This window comes from Podarcis vaucheri (assembly GCF_965113315.1).
Source record: "Podarcis vaucheri genome assembly, chromosome: 4".
NCBI classification, from domain to species: Eukaryota; Metazoa; Chordata; class Lepidosauria; order Squamata; family Lacertidae; genus Podarcis; species Podarcis vaucheri.
This window is the reverse complement of record NC_138762.1, coordinates 15294322-15311114: the sequence shown is the minus strand read 5'-3', so window position 1 is coordinate 15311114 and position 16793 is coordinate 15294322. Positions and strand designations below refer to the sequence as shown.

The 16793-nt window shown below is 46.9% G+C and overlaps 1 protein-coding gene across 1 annotated transcript in view; it reads left to right on the top strand.

The window, feature by feature from the left end:
- The window catches only part of ME3 (malic enzyme 3), a 93067-nt gene that overhangs the window by 51660 nt on the left and 24614 nt on the right, over nucleotides 1-16793 (top strand). Inside the window, exons 5-7 of the mRNA XM_082219349.1 lie at nucleotides 3429-3504; nucleotides 10842-11003; nucleotides 15119-15222. Of these exons, the coding sequence (XP_082075475.1) occupies nucleotides 3429-3504; nucleotides 10842-11003; nucleotides 15119-15222 (342 nt within the window). The remainder of the gene's footprint in view (nucleotides 1-3428; nucleotides 3505-10841; nucleotides 11004-15118; nucleotides 15223-16793) is intronic.

Below are 16793 nucleotides of genomic sequence, written 5' to 3'. Positions count from 1 at the left end.
TTAGCTAATGGGGCCTCCCGCTGCCGCCACATCCTGTTCTCATCCTGAAGCAAAGTTCTTAACTGGAGATATTATTTCTGGATTAGCGGAGTTTGTAACCTGAAGCGTCTGTAACCTAAGGTACCATTGTATATATATACACACACACACACACACACACACACAAAACCCTGTCTGTACTACTCCCATCCTGCCATATAATCTGATTTTGAAAGATCCATGAAGCAGGGAGGGAACTCATGAACCCGCTGTCTCCTCCTGATCATAGTCTCCTAACTATGATCAGGCAACTTAGATCTGTGCTGGACCTTTACAGAGACAGCATTGTTTATATACTGGAAACACTTAACTAGTTATCCCAATGCATTCATTAAGCTGATTTCAAGAACAGACAGAGAGCACAATGCTACGACTAGCAATTTTCTTCATTGGCAATAAAATTCTAGCTGGATTGAAAGATCATCTTTTTCCCCCTCTTTTTTTACTGTTATGAGAAGAGGGTTGTTGCAACAGGAGGGAGCCATTCCTGAGATATGTGGGTTTCATGTTTATGGAAAAGGGAGCCAAAATTCCTTTCCCCACTTCTTTAGTTTCCTTTCATAAAAAAGGCTTCCTTTCTTCAGATACATCTGCTTTCTGTACGCTTCCAGCCACTGAAGCAGTTATTTCTCTCAAGAAGCTAAATGATTTCTGCCAAAGACTACACCCCATATGACCCATCACCTCTAGCCAGCTTGCAAAAAAACTTTTGTCTTCATTGGCTGCATTCGCATGGCACAATAAATCTGGCTTTCTCGCTTATCGCGGTTTCTGATGCATGCTCCCCGATCACTTCTGCTTTGCTCCTACACAGTGTGAAGAAAAGAAATAAGCCAGGAAGCCAGAATTAAAACCAGTTGTTGTTGTTTAGTTGATTAGTTGTGTCCGACTCTTCGTGACCCCATGGACCAGAGCACGCCAGGCCCTCCTGTCTTCCACTGCCTCCTGCAGTTTGGTCAAACTCATGCTGGTAGCTTCGAGAACACTATCCAACCATCTCATCCTTTGTCGTCCCCTTCTCCTTGTGCCCTCCATCTTTCCCAACATCAGGGTCCTTTCCAGGGAGTCTTCTCTTCTCATGAGGTGGCCAAAGTATTAGAGCCTCAGCTTCAGGATCTGTCCTTCCAGTGAGCACTCAGGGCTGATTTCCTTCAGAATGGATAGGTTTGATCTTCTTGCAGTCTATGGGACTCTCAAGAGTCTCTTCCAGCTCCATAATTCAAAAGCATCAATTCTTCGGCGATCAGCCTTCTTTGTGGTCCAGCTCTCACTTCCATACATCACTACCAGGAAAACCATAGCTTTAACTATACGGACCTTGAGATCCTTGTGGTTTAAGGGTGTGTGTGTTTTGAAGTGGATTCATAAAGATGCCTTGGAAATGGCACCTTTTGGCTCTCATTCGAAGGTCTGGCTTAAAACATGCGATGGCAGCTTACGATGGTTACTCAGCAAAGGAAGGTGGCTTATTCTGCTTTGTGCTTGCAAATTATTTCAAGACAAATCCATCTTGACTCTCTTGTCTCGTTCCCCATTCTCCTCTTCTTCCTCCACTTCACATTAAGAGTACTTGCAGGAGGAAATAAATTATTGGCTATTTGGTTTTTTTAAAGAACAGAAAACAAAACCCTTTAACAATTAGCCGAGCCTTTGCACGTACATGCGAGAGCCAACCCATAAAAAGCGGCAATTAGTCACTGCCATTACTTCAACCCCTCGGATGGTTAATTATGATCTGTGCTTGGAGAAATGAAGTGCAGGCTCAGGCAGAGTCCTCTGTCATTACTGGCCCTTTGTCAGGAGGAGTACTTGTTAGCTTAAGCCTTCCCCCAAAGAGCTAAACAATTACAAATGTTTGGTTTTCAAATTTCAGGGCCTAATGCACTTGCCTTGGCGATCTCAGAAAGAATATCTGCAAACATAGCGAATGATGGGAGTGGCTCCTTGGAAAGGCTCTCTGGAGACCCATGCTTTATTGCATACATTTTTGGGGAGTTTTCATTACTGGAAACAAAACCATGAATCCCTTATCCAAGGTTGTTGTTTTTTAAATGTATTGCTGAGGGGATGCATCATTAAATTGTGCATTGCATTACACAGAGCAGACAGGAATTTGCAGATTTAATAATGAAAACAAGGGAAGCAGGAGTGAAGAATGGCTATATATATATATATATATATATATATATATATATATATATGCTTTCGTAGATTTTCACGGGTACAGGAATGCAGGTTTTGGTGTCTTCGGGTGTCTTCCCGTGTAAGAGTCGGGGTGTCTGTGCGACGTTTCGACGAGGTCTCACTCGTCATCTTCAGGCTGGTGCTTTCGGCTTCTTGTTACTGGAACAGAGCAGAATCTGGTGTTTGAGTTCCTATAAATACTGTTGAGGGGTGTGGTGTATAGCCTCCAACGTTCTGGGCAGAGAGGAAGTTCCTAGATTAGTGTGCCTCTTCTTCTTTTGTTCCTTAATTACTTGAGGGATATCTTGAGTGATTTCATGAGTGATATTCTGAATACCACTGGGTGGGTCATATATACACACACACACACACACACACACACACACACACACATATGCTCAGAGGTATAGAATTATATACACACACACACACATATATATATAACGAAATGCCAGAGCCAACAAAACTCTTCTAGGAGTTAGAGCCAAACCAAATGTTAATTGCATGAATACATTTAAAGTGCATTGTTGTTGTTTTTAAAAAAACCAAACCAAAACAAGCAGCTGAAGCAGGAAGAACCTGAGCAGTAGTGGAACCATTGGGTGTGAGAAGTGAGAGAGAGTTTAGCTCAGGAGTAGGCAAACTAAGGCCCCGGGGGCCGGATCCGGCCCCATTGCCTTCTCAATCCGGCCCACAGACCGTCCGGTAATCAGCGTGTTTTTACATGAGTAGAATGTGTGCTTTTATTTAAAATGCATCTCTGGGTTATTTGTGGGGCATAGGAATTCGTTCATTCCCCCCCCCAAAAAAAAAAAATAGTCCGGCCCACCATATGGTCTGAGGGACAGCGGCTGAAAAAGGTTGCTGACCCCTGATTTAGCTCTTCCTCCATCCCTCCTGTGGTCTCTGCAATGCCTCCCCCCCCCAAAAAAAAAAGAAATCTACTATTTTCTGCATTGGTAGGGCATCCTTCATTGGCACCAGTGGAGACTTCCATATTGATGCAAATATTAGCTGCGGGGGGGGGGGGAGAGACTGGGATTCCCCACTCCTGATTCAACAATTGCATGAAAGATGCAATTGTTTTTGTTTCCTGTTTTTGCACAGCAATGTATCCTTTCTTCTCCCTAAACAGCACTGCAACTCCTGAGCGTCACAACTTTTCTTAGCCTGTGATTGCTCCGATCTTTTTTCCTCTCCTCCAGGGGGCTGTTCATTACCATTCACGATAAAGGACATATTGCAACGATGCTGGACTCATGGCCTGAAGAAAACATAAAGGTAATGGAATATGCTCCCACATGTGGGCTTCCAAAACCAAGACGCATGTCTTCCCGTCTGTGTTCCCATGGGAGTCACGTGATCCGCTCGAGATCACAAAGCCCCAAAGATGTGCTTTTTCAGGGCGAGATATCGGCACTATGAGATCACAGCGACCCAAATGGCTGCACCCCAAAAGTGTGTGTTTTGGAGTGCAGCATGAGATCACAGTCCCCCCCCCAAAAAAAAAACGCTTTTCTCCAGGCAAGATCTCAGCAACCAAAATGGCTCCCAAGCTCACGTGATAAAAAAAACAGGATGTCCCTGTTTTTTTTGAGACAGTTGTGGGGTATGTAATGGGTATCTTGACTCATTTTTAGCTGAATAGAAACTAAAGGGGTTACAAAAATCTTGAGCTGCTAGAGGAGATTTCATGTTTGTGTGTGATGTATTCCAGCTGCAAAAAGCTCCAGGAATTTGGGTTTGTTCCTATGAGGGCTTTGTCCCAGAAATTAGCTTTAGTGTCAAGGCTCAGCCATTACATATCTAAAAGCCAGTTCCTGGGTTCTGTCTCTTTGTCACGCAGAAGTGTGACCAAGAATGGAAATCCACAGTGGGCATAGGCAGATAGGCTGAGTTCTGTCAAGTATTCCAGGTGGCCCTGGATGTTCTGAGATGCTACACTCCCATCTTGCAATATTCAGAGGCTACACCGGGCAAACAGATTGACTCTTCAAGTAGGTACAATGGTGCTTTCTGCTCCTCCCACCTATTGCAGGAATGAACGTGAACTGATAATGAAGTGGCTGCTTCTGAGCATGCGTCGTTCCTTTATCACTGAATAATTGCAACTCGCTTGCATCTACTATTATGGGAGTGTGCCTTGCAGACAAAATTGCTCCCAGGCCCTTTCCCCCACTAAAAACAAAGCCTTTTTTTGCAAATGCTACCTGTCAATAGCTTTCTAGGGAAGCCTGGCCAAGTCACCAGCAATCACTTGTGAGGCTGCTTTGCAAGAAACGACCCCATTTAACATTCACAAGTTACAAGTTTGCACAGCTGAATGGTAACTTTCAGGAGTGTAAGCAAATCAGGCTCGGAGCAGTCATGTGGCTAATTTGTGGTTTGGTATTCTTAAAACACTGAGTCTCATGGGTGGTAGAGTTGCGCATGCCCAATTGCATTTGCTCTGGTTTCGTCAAAATTTGCCATCAAAGTGCGAAGTCCTTTGTTTCCTACAGTCCCACGCTTGCTAAATTCACACATCCCTTACGGTTACCGTCTGGCATGGGATTGTTGTCAGGGACTAAAGCCTGGTTCAAAAGTGCACAGAGGCAAACCGGGTTAGAAAGCAGGAAACCAGAGCCACGTCAGACGAATATATCCAGATTCAAGAACCGGCATTTTCCCAAGTCAGACCATTGAGTCCATGAAGCTTCAGTATTGTCTGCATTGACTGACAGCAGCTCCTCAACATTTCAAGCAGGGGATATTCCCAGTCTTACCTGGAGAGCTCTGAGGTTCCGTTCTGTAACTTGTGTTAGATGCATTATGCGCCTGAGTGCTGGGAATCAAAAGCGGAGAGAGTGTTGTTGTGCTCGGGGGTTGTGGGTTTCTCACAAGCATCTGATTGGCCACTGTGGGTTTCCATTGGATTTCTCCAACATCCCTCCAAGAAAATAAACAAGAGCCCTGCTGCAGGGCAACCAAGATGATCTGGGAACCAAGCCTTATGAGGAACGCTTGAGGGAGTTGGGTATGTTTAGCTTGGAAAAGAGGAGACTAAGAGGAGATATGATGTAAAGATAAAGGGACCCCTGACCGTTAGGTCCAGTCGTGGCCGACTCTGGGGTTGCGGCGCTCATCTCGCTTTATTGGCCGAGGGAGCCGGCGTACAGCTTCCGGGTCATGTGGCCAGCATGACTAAGCCGCTTCTGGCGAACCAGAGCAGCGCACGAAAACACCATTTTCCTTCCCGCCGGAGAGGTACCTATGGGAAGCCCACAAGCAGCAGCTGAGCGCAACAGCGCTTTCGTCCCTGCAATTTCCACTTGAGATATTCATAGAATCGTAGAATTGTAGAGTCGGGAGGGACATCAAGGGTCATCCAGTCCAACCCTCTGCAATGCAGGAATATTTTCAAGGCCATACTGCCTGAGACAGTGCAGGTGTGGTACATGACGAGTAGCCGATAATGTCCACGGGTTTCTCTAAATCACATTTATTTATTTAGAGCATTTGTACCCAGTTCTTCAGCCAGCAAGACTCCCAAAAAGGCTTACAGGCAATCAGAGCAAGACAGGCCCTCCCCACGGACTTACAACCTTAAAAGAAACACAGCACGTGAGGGGAAAGGGACAGGAAGAGAGGAGGAAAATCAGGCTCCAGTTTCTGAACAGTTCTTCCTATAAGGACCCGTTGGCACAATTCAGGAGCTCCTAATGGATCTGGGCCACAGCCAAGCCAGAGGCTTTTAAAGCCATCCAGGTTTGAGCAATGCTTCGAAACTTTGGTTTTAGTGCCAGAATGGTGTCAGGAGCCTTCCGCAAACCATCGCATTCCCACATCCCGGCAGTGGATAAATGCTAAAAGCAAGATGGGGCGAGATGGAAAGCAACAACTCCCTAAATTAGGATTTCAAGTTTTAAACCGTGGATTACTCAGTCAAAGCTGTGAGTTCACGAGCTGCCAGGGCTCAGCTTCAGTTGGGGGTGACGCGAGTCGAGTTACTTTTAGAGCCTTATCCTGTCCTGATTCTTTTGTGTTGCTGTAATAGTGTAAAAGTAAGTGGATTTCCCAACCAGCTCATTTGGTATATTAAATTATAAGTCATCTCTGCACTACGTCAAAAAGGCACCTGCGTTTATGTTTTGGGTTATATGCACATTTACTTAATTTGATAGCGGTTTGAATTTCTTTAATCTAATCTGCACACTTAATTATGTTCAGTTCTTGAGTTGGCTAAGCAGCAGATGGTTAATCAGCTCAAATGCCTTTAATCAGCAGATAGTCACACCGACCTTACTTTTCTCAAAGTAATATTCGTTTCAAGTTTACAGTGACAATGGGGCTGAGAGACCCCGGAGCCAACTGAATGCATGCATCTATTACAGAGCCAATGTATATCATTCCCTTTTAATCAGGGTTTCGCTGTTACAAAGGACTTGGAGAATGTGGGGCCTGCTGTCTGCTTAACCTCATTCTGTGTCTGGCTTTCAGGCTTTGAATTGGTTTCTGCACCGAGAATGTCCCCTGACCTAACTCCTGATTAGGTGCAACGAGGAAACTTCCGATGAGCGAGGGTTGGTTCTGCAGTGTGTTTATAACGAGTCCAATGGGACACAGATGCGCGGCAAAGTTCAGCCAGCAAATCTAACCCACAAATATACACACACATGCTTTTATTTTCCGTGTGTGTGCGAAAGACAATAGCTTTCCTCCACCCACGCCCATGTCAGAAGCGATTACCCGTGTAGATAACTTTCCGCATAACTTTTGCAACCGAAAGCAACTGGCAGACCTGGAAAAGAAGGAAGCCGTCGGTCCCCTTGGGTGATGCTCGTTGCTTTAGACTGGATAGCAACGCCTATTTATCTTCTGACCGTGGCAGCAACAAAAAAAACCCTCCAGCCATATGGCAGAAGTTTTTAAATCCCCCAGTGAATTCTCCCTTTAATCATCTGAAATATGTTAAGAATATTTTACAGCGAATTCCTTCTGAACTAGGAAAAAATTCCTCGTGAGGTCTGTTGTTCTGTTCCTAAGTAAACACAGCTTTTCTCATTCCTCTTCCACCCACTCCCTAAAGCAGGTAAATCTGATGAAATATCCAACAGTCTAGTAGTCTTGCATTCGCTGCCCTCTCGCCCTGATATGCCTATGTGCACAATCCCTGTTAGAATCATAGAATTGTACAGATGGAAGGGACTCTGAGCATCATCTGGTCCAGGCATAGGCAAAGTCGGCTCTCCAGATGCTTTGGGACTACAACTCCCTTCATCCCTGACCACTGGTCCTGTTAGCTAGGGATGGTGGGAGTTGTAGTCCCAAAACATCTGGAGGGTCGAGTTTGCCTATGCCTGATCTAGTCCAACCCCTTGCAGTGCAGGAGTATGTAGCTGTCCTGTATGGGGATCAAACCTGTGGCCGTAATAACACTATTCTGTAGCCTACTGAGCTCAGAGGACTCCACTGCCGTGTTTGGGTGCAGTGCTAAGCCACAAGCCATGGTTGAGCAATTTGGGCTGGACTCCTAACTCCTGCATTCTTCCAGGCATTTTAACCTGTGCATTTTTAAATTTTGAAGGGTCTTCTTCTTTCGTTGCATTTTTGTTGTGGTGCACATGGCGGTAAAGGGTACCCCTGCCCGAACGGGCCAGTCTTGACAGACTCTGGGGTTTGTGCGCCCATCTCACATCTATTGGCCGGGGGCCAGCGCTGTCCGGGGACACTTCCGGGTCACGTGGCCAGCGTGACAACGCTGCTCTGGCGAGCCAGAGCCGCACACGGAACGCCGTTTACCTTCCCGCTGGTAAGCGGTACCTATTTATCTACTTGCCCCCGGGGGTGCTTTCGAACTGCTAGGTGGGCAGGCGCTGGGACCGAGCAGCGGGAGCGCACCCCGCCGCGGGGATTCGAACCGCCGACCTTTCGATCGGCAAGCCCTAGGCGTTGAGGCTTTAGCCCACAGCGCCACCCGCGTCCCTACGCACATGGCGGTACCCAGCCCTGAAATTCTAAGCAGAGTGAAGAGCAGTATAAAAGATGCTTTAAGTTAAATGTTCTCAGATAGCTTTTGTGGCTTACCCAAGGAGCATGAGCCACAGATCCAGCCCCAAACTAGACCCAGCTATCAGGGGGGTGGTTTAATACTGGGAAATCGCTGTAGGTTAATTGCAGCAAGGACTACGAGCTGATGCCGTTCCAGAGCAAGGAAAGGGGACTCGACAAAAAAACAAAAACAAAAAAACACACACAATTCTCCTTTTGTTAACGATGTCCTGGATTCTGATTTCAGTTTTTATTTATTTTTTTGCTATGGGCTGCACCGGGCACCGAATTGTAAACTGGAGCTTGTCCCAGAGGCTGGAGGATAAGAAGAGCTAAATTACACCACTTAAAAGGAAAACAGAATTAAAGCTCTTTTAAATTGTGTTTTGCACTTCCTGTGGGTGATAAAGGCTACAGTAAATCATTTCAAAGCCTGCCAACTAGACGTATGAAAAATAAGCAAATTAAATTACTTCCTGAAGTTGCAATTGCTTCTTGTCCCTTTTTGCCCTTCAAAGGCAAAAAGGCAAAAGCAGGGCAATCCTGGACTTTCAGCCCATTTGCACCCGTGCTTTTCATGCCCTTTGCTGATTTCCTATCCACCTATTTCCTTATTTATGGGGGGGGGTTCCATCTGGTCTGCAACTGGAGTCAGTTTTTGTTTAGTTTTTAAGGGTGTTTAAAAGCAGACTGGGACAGGCATCACTTCCCATGACATACCCACATTATTTCCTTTGTCTCATTCCTGTTGGTGAGGGGCTGCCAGCTCTGCAGGCAAGCGGTGGCATAACTGGGCTCCTGAGCCCCACAGGGGTGTGCAGAAAGAATGAAGTTGGTCAAGGGAGTCGTGGACCCCAAATAATAATAAAATAATAATAATTTATTATTTATACCCCGCCCATCTGGCTGGGTTTCCCCAGCCACTCTGGGTGGCTTCCAACAAAACACTTAAATACAATAATCTATTAAACATTAAAAGCTTCCCTAAAGAGGGCTGCCTTTAGATGTCTTCTACAAGTTTGGTAGTTATTTTTCTCTTTGACATCTGGTGGGAGGGCGTTCCACAGGGTGGGTGCCACTACCGAGAAGGCCCTCGGCGCTGGACCTCAGTGTCCAGGCAGAACGATGGAGGTGGAGACGCTCCTTCAGATATACTGGACCAAGGCCATTTAGGGCTTTAAAGGTCAGCACCAACACTTTGAATTGTGCTCGGAAACGTACTGGGAGCCAGTGTAGGTCTTTCACGACCGGTGTTATATGGTCTCGGCGGCCACTCCCAGTCACCAGTCTAGCTGCCGCATTTTGGATTAGTTGTAGTTTCTGGGTCACCTTCAAAGGTAGCCCCACATAGAGTGCTTTGCAGTAGTCCAAGCGGGAGATAACCAAAGCATGTACCACTCTGGTGAGACAGTGCACAGGCAGGTAGGGTCTCAGCCTGCATACCAGATGGAGCTGATAAACAGCTGCCCTGGACACAGAATTGACCTGTGCCTCCATGGACAGCTGCGAGTCCAGAATGACTCCCAGGCTGCACACCTGGTCCTTTAGGGGCACAGTTACCCCATTCAGGACCAGGGAGTCCCCCACACCTGCCGGCCTCCTGTCCCCCCAAAACAATACTTCTGTCTTGTCAGGATTCAACCTCAATCTGTTAGCCACCAAAAGGTTGAAAACCTCTGCCTTGGGCTAACCACTCAGCACATGTGCTAAGTTTCCTCATGGGGGGGAGTAGCTCAAGCCCCTTAGTGATTTAGGTTGACCTTGTCTGCACATTTTCCTGCTTTACAATTTGTTTCACTGCTTCGCTTGTGAGTCGGGTAGGATTCACTCATTATTTTTAAGGGCCAGACATTCTGCTACTCATCAATATGCTCACTCACCATCTTATTAAATGAAAAGAAATGTTAAGGCAGTTGCAAAGCCTCCAAGGGGGTTGGTGGCAGTGGCAAGTTCTCTCAGTGACGTCACAGGCACTAGCCCATCAGTGCCATACCAGTACTCAATTCCCACCCCCCTTACAAACATGCAGCGTCAGTCTTTCAACGCTCAACCCGGAGAGAATAAAATTGCTCTGAAAGCGGCAAAGGCGCTTCTAGAATGGCCTTAAAGTTAAAGGTAAAGGGACCCTTGACCATTAGGTCCAGTCATGGCCGACTCTGGGGTTGCGGTGCTCATCTCGCTTTATTGGCCAAGGGAGCCGGCGTACAGCTTCCGGGTCATGTGGCCAGCATGACTAAGCCACTTCTGGTGAACCAGAGCAGTGCACAGAAACGCTGTTTACCTTCCCACCGGAGCAGTACCTATTTATCTACTTGCACTTTGACGTGCTTTCAAACTGCTAGGTTGGCAGGAGCAGGGACCGAGCAACGGGAGCTCACCCCGTCACAGGGATTTGAACCGCCGACCTTCTGATCGGCAAGTCCTAGGCTCTGTGGTTTAATGCACAGCGCTAGCCGCGTCCCGATAGAATGGCCTTACTGCTGTGCAAATGTGTTGTCTGCCTTCATTCACCCTGTGGAATACAATATCTTGCACAGTCGTATCAAATGCTGCTTTTTTTAACAGCAGGCTTCTCTCTTTGCTCACAGGCCATCGTGGTGACAGACGGAGAGAGGATTCTGGGTCTGGGGGACCTGGGAAGCTACGGCATGGGAATCCCTGTCGGGAAACTTGCTCTCTACACGGCTTGTGGGGGCGTCCACCCCCAACATTGCCTACCTGTCCTTTTGGATGTCGGCACAGACAACGAGGTGAGTTTGACTTCCTCGTATTCATTTGCTGCTATCCTAGAATCTCAAGGTAATGCGTGTGTCAGTGGAGGCTGGTCCATTAGAGAGTATGGGGCAATGCCCCAGGAAATTCAGTTCGCCTTGCACAGTATACCTCTGAATATCAGTGGCTGTGGATTACAGGAGGGGTGAGTGTTGCCCTCAGGTCCTAGTTTTGGGCTTCCCAGGGGTCTCTGGTTGGCTGCTGTGAGATCAGGATGCTGGAATAGATGGCCCATTGGCCTGACCCATCTTAAAGGTAAAGGTAAAAGGACCCCTGACCATTAGGTCCAGTCGTGACCGACTCTGGAATTGCGGCGCTCATGTCGCTTTATTGACCGAGGGAGCCGACATACAGCTTCTGGGTCATGTGGCCAGCTTCTGGCAAACCAGAGCAGCACACAAAAATGCCATTTACCTTCCCGCCAGAGCGGCACCTATTTATCTACTTGCACTTTGACATGCTTCCGAACTGCTAGGTTGGCAGGAGCAGGGACCGAGCAACGGGAGCTCACCCCGTCACAGGGATTCGAACCGCCGACCTTCTGATCGGCAAGTCCTAGGCTCTGTGGTTTAACCCACAGCGCCACCCGCATCCCTTCTGACCCATCTTACCTCTTCCTAATTTTGTTGGCAAAAGGGTTTAATAACGTGCATTGCAACACATGTGAGTACTTTAGAATATTAGATTTTGGATGCAGAAATCCAGGGCAGTCCCTGAGATACTTTGGGTTTGGGTGGTTGTCTGAATGCGCACACAGGCACAAAGTGACTATTGTAGCACAGTTTCCAGCCCTTGTGGAATCTCTTGGAGTCTAAAACATTGCAGCAGGTATTGCGAGCTCGAGATAAATGCTGGATTCTCTCCCGTCCAGCTGGCCAAAAACTCAAAACAGCTTTCCAGCCAGCAGGAGTTGAAGAGGTCCGCTCCATCTTTCAGCGCGATAATAGGGAGTTTAATAGATCCTTGGCTGCCCAGGCCTGATACAGCCTTTACTCTTCCTGAAACCAACACATCCCTACGGCTGCTTGGAAGAGATTATATTTCAGCAAACGAAGAATCCCCCCGCGGGTGGCTGGAGGCTAATTAATTTCAGCGGTTTGTCAGATCACACACTCTAATTCTTGCGATAATAATATGAGAGGGTTGCATCTGTTAGCAGTTTTCTGCTTTGCGACTCCAGCAGTTTTAGCTTGTGCCAGAAAGGACATCTGCAAAGAGGGGTTTTTTTTGGGGGGTGGATTGCCCCCTCTTCTTCTTTTAGCCAGTAAATACCTCACAGCTTTTTGATGTGTCCAAGTTTAGTCAACAAAATGCTCTTTTTAAAAATAAAGCTTGCTCTCGCTCTCTTTTTCATTCGACAGCTTACCACACAGGTTGATAATGTGGTGCCCATGGGTTTGGATATGCCCACAAGTGGCCTTTGCTGGGGGCTGAGGCCTCACCCCACCCTCCGAATTAGGGGAGCAGGAAGCCATCTCTAATAGCCAATAGAAGGCTGTTTTCAAGGCTAATTTCAGGTGGAGTGACAGCTGGGAAGGGGGTGGTCTCCATGAACATCTCCCTTGTTCTCTTACAGTGGCAATGGTGCCACCTGAGAGATGCCAGAGCTGTGCTCAGGCTGTAAAAAAGGCCCTGGTTCTATCCAGAAAAACCTGGGTTTGGCCTTGATAGTGGTACCTTTTCTTTTATTTATATATATTCCCTATTTTTCTAGCAGCAGGAGACAGCTGGCTCTTCCTTTAACCTAGTGCCCTTTGTCTGCGCAGAAAACACTGCTATAAAACGTTGCCTTTTTCCTCTGCGGAGTTCATTATGGCACAGAGGAACTTGAGTCACGACTCAGGGAATCCCCTTTTACGCTTCCTGGTGATAGAGCACAGCTGTGCGCCTGCAGCTTTGGAAAACAACGGCAACAATGAGGTGGGAGCGCCTGCAGGCCAGCCATCCGTGGAGCAACAGGGAAGTCACGGGACAATGGGGGTCTGTTGTTGGGATGCCCCCTGCATCCCTTGCCTTTGATACGGCTACCAAGTCTTCACAGGGTACAAACGGCATCCCGTTCCACTTAGTCACCGAGGCCCGTTAGTCATCACACCTGCTTCTGTTTCCTTCGCTTTGAGCCAGGATCCTGTTTCCACCAGGCTAAAAGCCGAAGCAGGCCTTCCTGTGAGTCATCGGCTGCGCTGGACGTTCCAGTTTGGAGCAAGCATGGTGGCCGGGATGGAAAATCATTTGGGAAAACAACAATGTGGTCCTTCAGCTTTGCAGGCCTTGACCTTGCCACTGGCCTGTTGGGAACCTCGTATAAAGTAAGACACAAGATCACAAGAACAACCCCGCTGGATCAGTTCAAAGGCCCATCTAGCCCAGATGTCTAAGGGAAGCCCCAAAGCAGGACCTGAGTGCGAATCTTTCCGCTTGAGATTCCCAGCAACTGACAAAACATTCTGAGCTTCCTCTCTAACCTTTCTCCAAAGGGAAGTTGCTCCATCCCCTTTATCAGTCTGGTTGAGCTTTCCTGAACCTTTTCCATCTCTATACAGTATTCCTTTCAAAGGGAAGTGACGCGGTATTCTAAATATGACTGCACCATATTTTTTTGGAGAACAGTATTATCAATCAATCAGTCAATCAAATCTTTATTACGGTCATAGGCCAGCATAAGTACGGTGGGGTACAATAATTTAGAATCGTTTTGGAACTCTAAAAAAGTATTAAAATAGAAGGTATCATAGAATCATAGAGTTGGAAGAGACCACAAGGGCCATCAAGTCCAACCCCCTGCCAAGCAGGAAACACCATCAGAGCACTCTAATGTCTAAAAGACTATAAGAATCTAAAAGAAGGGTTAGGAACATTAAACGGATATGTTGTTTAGTCGTTTAGTCGTGTCCGACTCTTCGTGACCTCATGGACCAGAGGACGCCAGGCACTCCTGTCTTCCACTGCCTCCCACAGTTTGGTCAGACTCATGTTTGTAACTTCGAGAACACTGTCCAACCATCTCGTCCTCTGTCATCCCCTTCGCCTTGTGCCCTCCATCTTTCCCAACATCAGGGTCTTTTCCAGGGAGTCATCTCTTCTCATGAGGTGGCCAAAGTATTGGAGCCTCAGCTTCAGGATCTGTCCTTCCAGTGAGCACTCAGGGCTGATTTCCTTAAGAATGGATGCGTTTGATCTTCTTGCAGTCCATGGGACTCTCAAGAGTCTCCTCCAGCACCATAATTCAAAAGCATCAATTATTTGGCGATTAGCCTTCTTTATGGTCCAGCTCTCACTTCCATACATCACTACCGGGAAAAGCATGGCTTTAACTATACGGACCTTTGTTGGCAAGGTGATGTCTCTGCTTTTTAAGATGCCGTACAGGTTTGCCATTGCCTTTCTCCCAAGGAGCAGATATCCATTAAATGGATATGGAAGAGCATAAAAGATTAGTATGTAAAAAACTACAACTATCAGTTTAGAGAGCACTCTGATGTAAGTGTTCATTAAAACTAGTTTGTGGCACAGGTCACCATCTGACGAATTTTGAACCCTGATGTGCAGAATCTGGCAACATTGTGTGTTGGAGCAGGATCGGTATCTGACCACAGCAGGGAGGTATAAAATTGTCCTGTGCGCCCTGGGTATTTATGGAGTAGTGGAGAGATGAGGCTAATACGAATGTCTCTGTAGTATAGGCACTGGAGAAGCACACGCTCTGTTGTTTCAATTTGTCCAGAGTCACAGGTGCATTGTATCTCCAAATAAGCAGTCTTCCTGTATCGACCTTCAGAACGGCATTAATGATCGTGGCAGTTTTAAGTTCCAAACAGCTCCATCCCATTGCTACGCTAGAACGCCGAGGCAAGAATAAGACCTCACACTGCAAAATATATCTGCATTTGCTTTATCCCCTTGGGGGGCTGGTTTAATTGCACAGAAACCATACAGCCTGCAGAGCTGGGTCTTATTTAGGGTTAGCTGCCTGAAATGGGGGGTAACGATCAGGCATCCTGCTGAATGGGTTGAATATGAGTTTCTACCTTGCTGGGCCAAAAAGCAGCAGGCAGACAGACATTGTTGTTTTTTCTCTCTCACTCTGTTTCAGGCCCTCCTGAACGATCCGCTCTACATTGGCCTGAAGCACAAGAGAGTTCGTGGGAAACAGTACGACAGCCTGATTGATGAGTTTATGCAAGCAGTTGCTAACAAGTGAGTGGAATTTCGAGTGCGCGTGTTTCCTCCCATTAGCTGCTTGGCTTTAAGAGAGGTTAAAACTAGCCACGCAAACAGTCTGTTTCAAGGCAGGGCTTGGGCAGAGGGGAGCCATTAAATATGTGCCCCTACGGGTGGTCTGAGAATGACCCTTTGTGCTTGAGTCAAGGTTATTTATGTCCACAGAAATCTGATGGGAGAGAGACTCGTTTATCTGGAACAATTTCCTGCTGTAATCGTAGGCCCCTCATGAAGGGACAGATGTCAACGAGGCCCAGTTATCAGCAGGGTGGTTATAAATGTATTTCTTTATTTCCTTTTTTTTAAAAAGGCACCCAGGATTCTTTGAGGTTCAAAGAATGGTGGTATACAGTGGTACCTCGGGTTAAGAACTTAATTCGTTCCAGAGGTCCGTTCTTAACCTGAAACTGTTCTTAACCTGAGGTACCGCTTTAGCTAATGGGGCCTCCCGCTGCCGCCGCGCGATTTCTGTTCTCATCCTGAAGCAAAGTTCTTAACCTGAGGTACTATTTCAGTATTAGTGGAGTCTGTAACCTGAAGCATCTGTAACCCGAGGTACCACTGTACTTTTAAATGTCTAGTTCCAATGCATACCCTCCAACGCCCCTCTGATCAAAATTGGGACGCTGGTTTTTGGGTCCCGAGCTATTGCGGGAGTTAGTGCACGAGACCAAAAATACAAGCATCTTTTGGTCTGGCGCTCTGGCGTCAGCCAGCTGGACCGAAAAACGAATTGGGACAGTATGCAGACGGGGCTTGAGTGGTATGGGAAATTATATAACCCCCGTGCTTATTTTAGCAGATTAGAATATTGCACTTTGCATAGCTGTGCAAATTCAGATAAAGAGGGATATTGGAAGCTGCCTTCTACCACATCAGTCCACTTAACTCAACATTGTCTATACAGACTGGCAGCAGTTCACCAGGACTTCAGACAGCTCCAGTTCAAGATCCCATTGGGGAATCACCCTTGAGATCTTTAGTGTACAAAGCATGTTTTCTACCACTGAGCTGTGGCCCTTCCCTGTAAACATATCAGCAGAAATTTGATAAATAAACCTAAGCATACATTCATTGGTGGGAGAGATTGAAAAGAGAGTGGCGGTGATTGGGGTCTCCCAGGCTCTCTGTCCTTTCTCCATACTGGTTCCACCAGTGGTTTAGCAGGCCCTTTGAACATGGGTCTTTAAAGTGGAGCACAATCGTAAGCATTTAGATTACCGTGAGAACCAGGGAGCTGCTTCCATTGGGAATCTCTCCTACCAGCTCAGAGAAACAGGGAGTTTAATGGAACAGAGGAGAGGAAACTTAAGTGAAGATTCACTGCTCTAATGTGAACATTGCAATTCATTAGTAACATCCAGCAGCTGTTCTGATCTTCCAAGATTCCTGGAGGGGGCTGTAATTAGCCACTTGATGATGGTGCCTCAGGCATGTAGCTATTTTTCAAACGTGAGCAATTAATAGATTTTGGAATAGCGATGCAAAACAGAGTTGTTAGGTTGATCTGCAAGCAGATCAGCTGGTCGGTGGTGCTTGCAAATCCA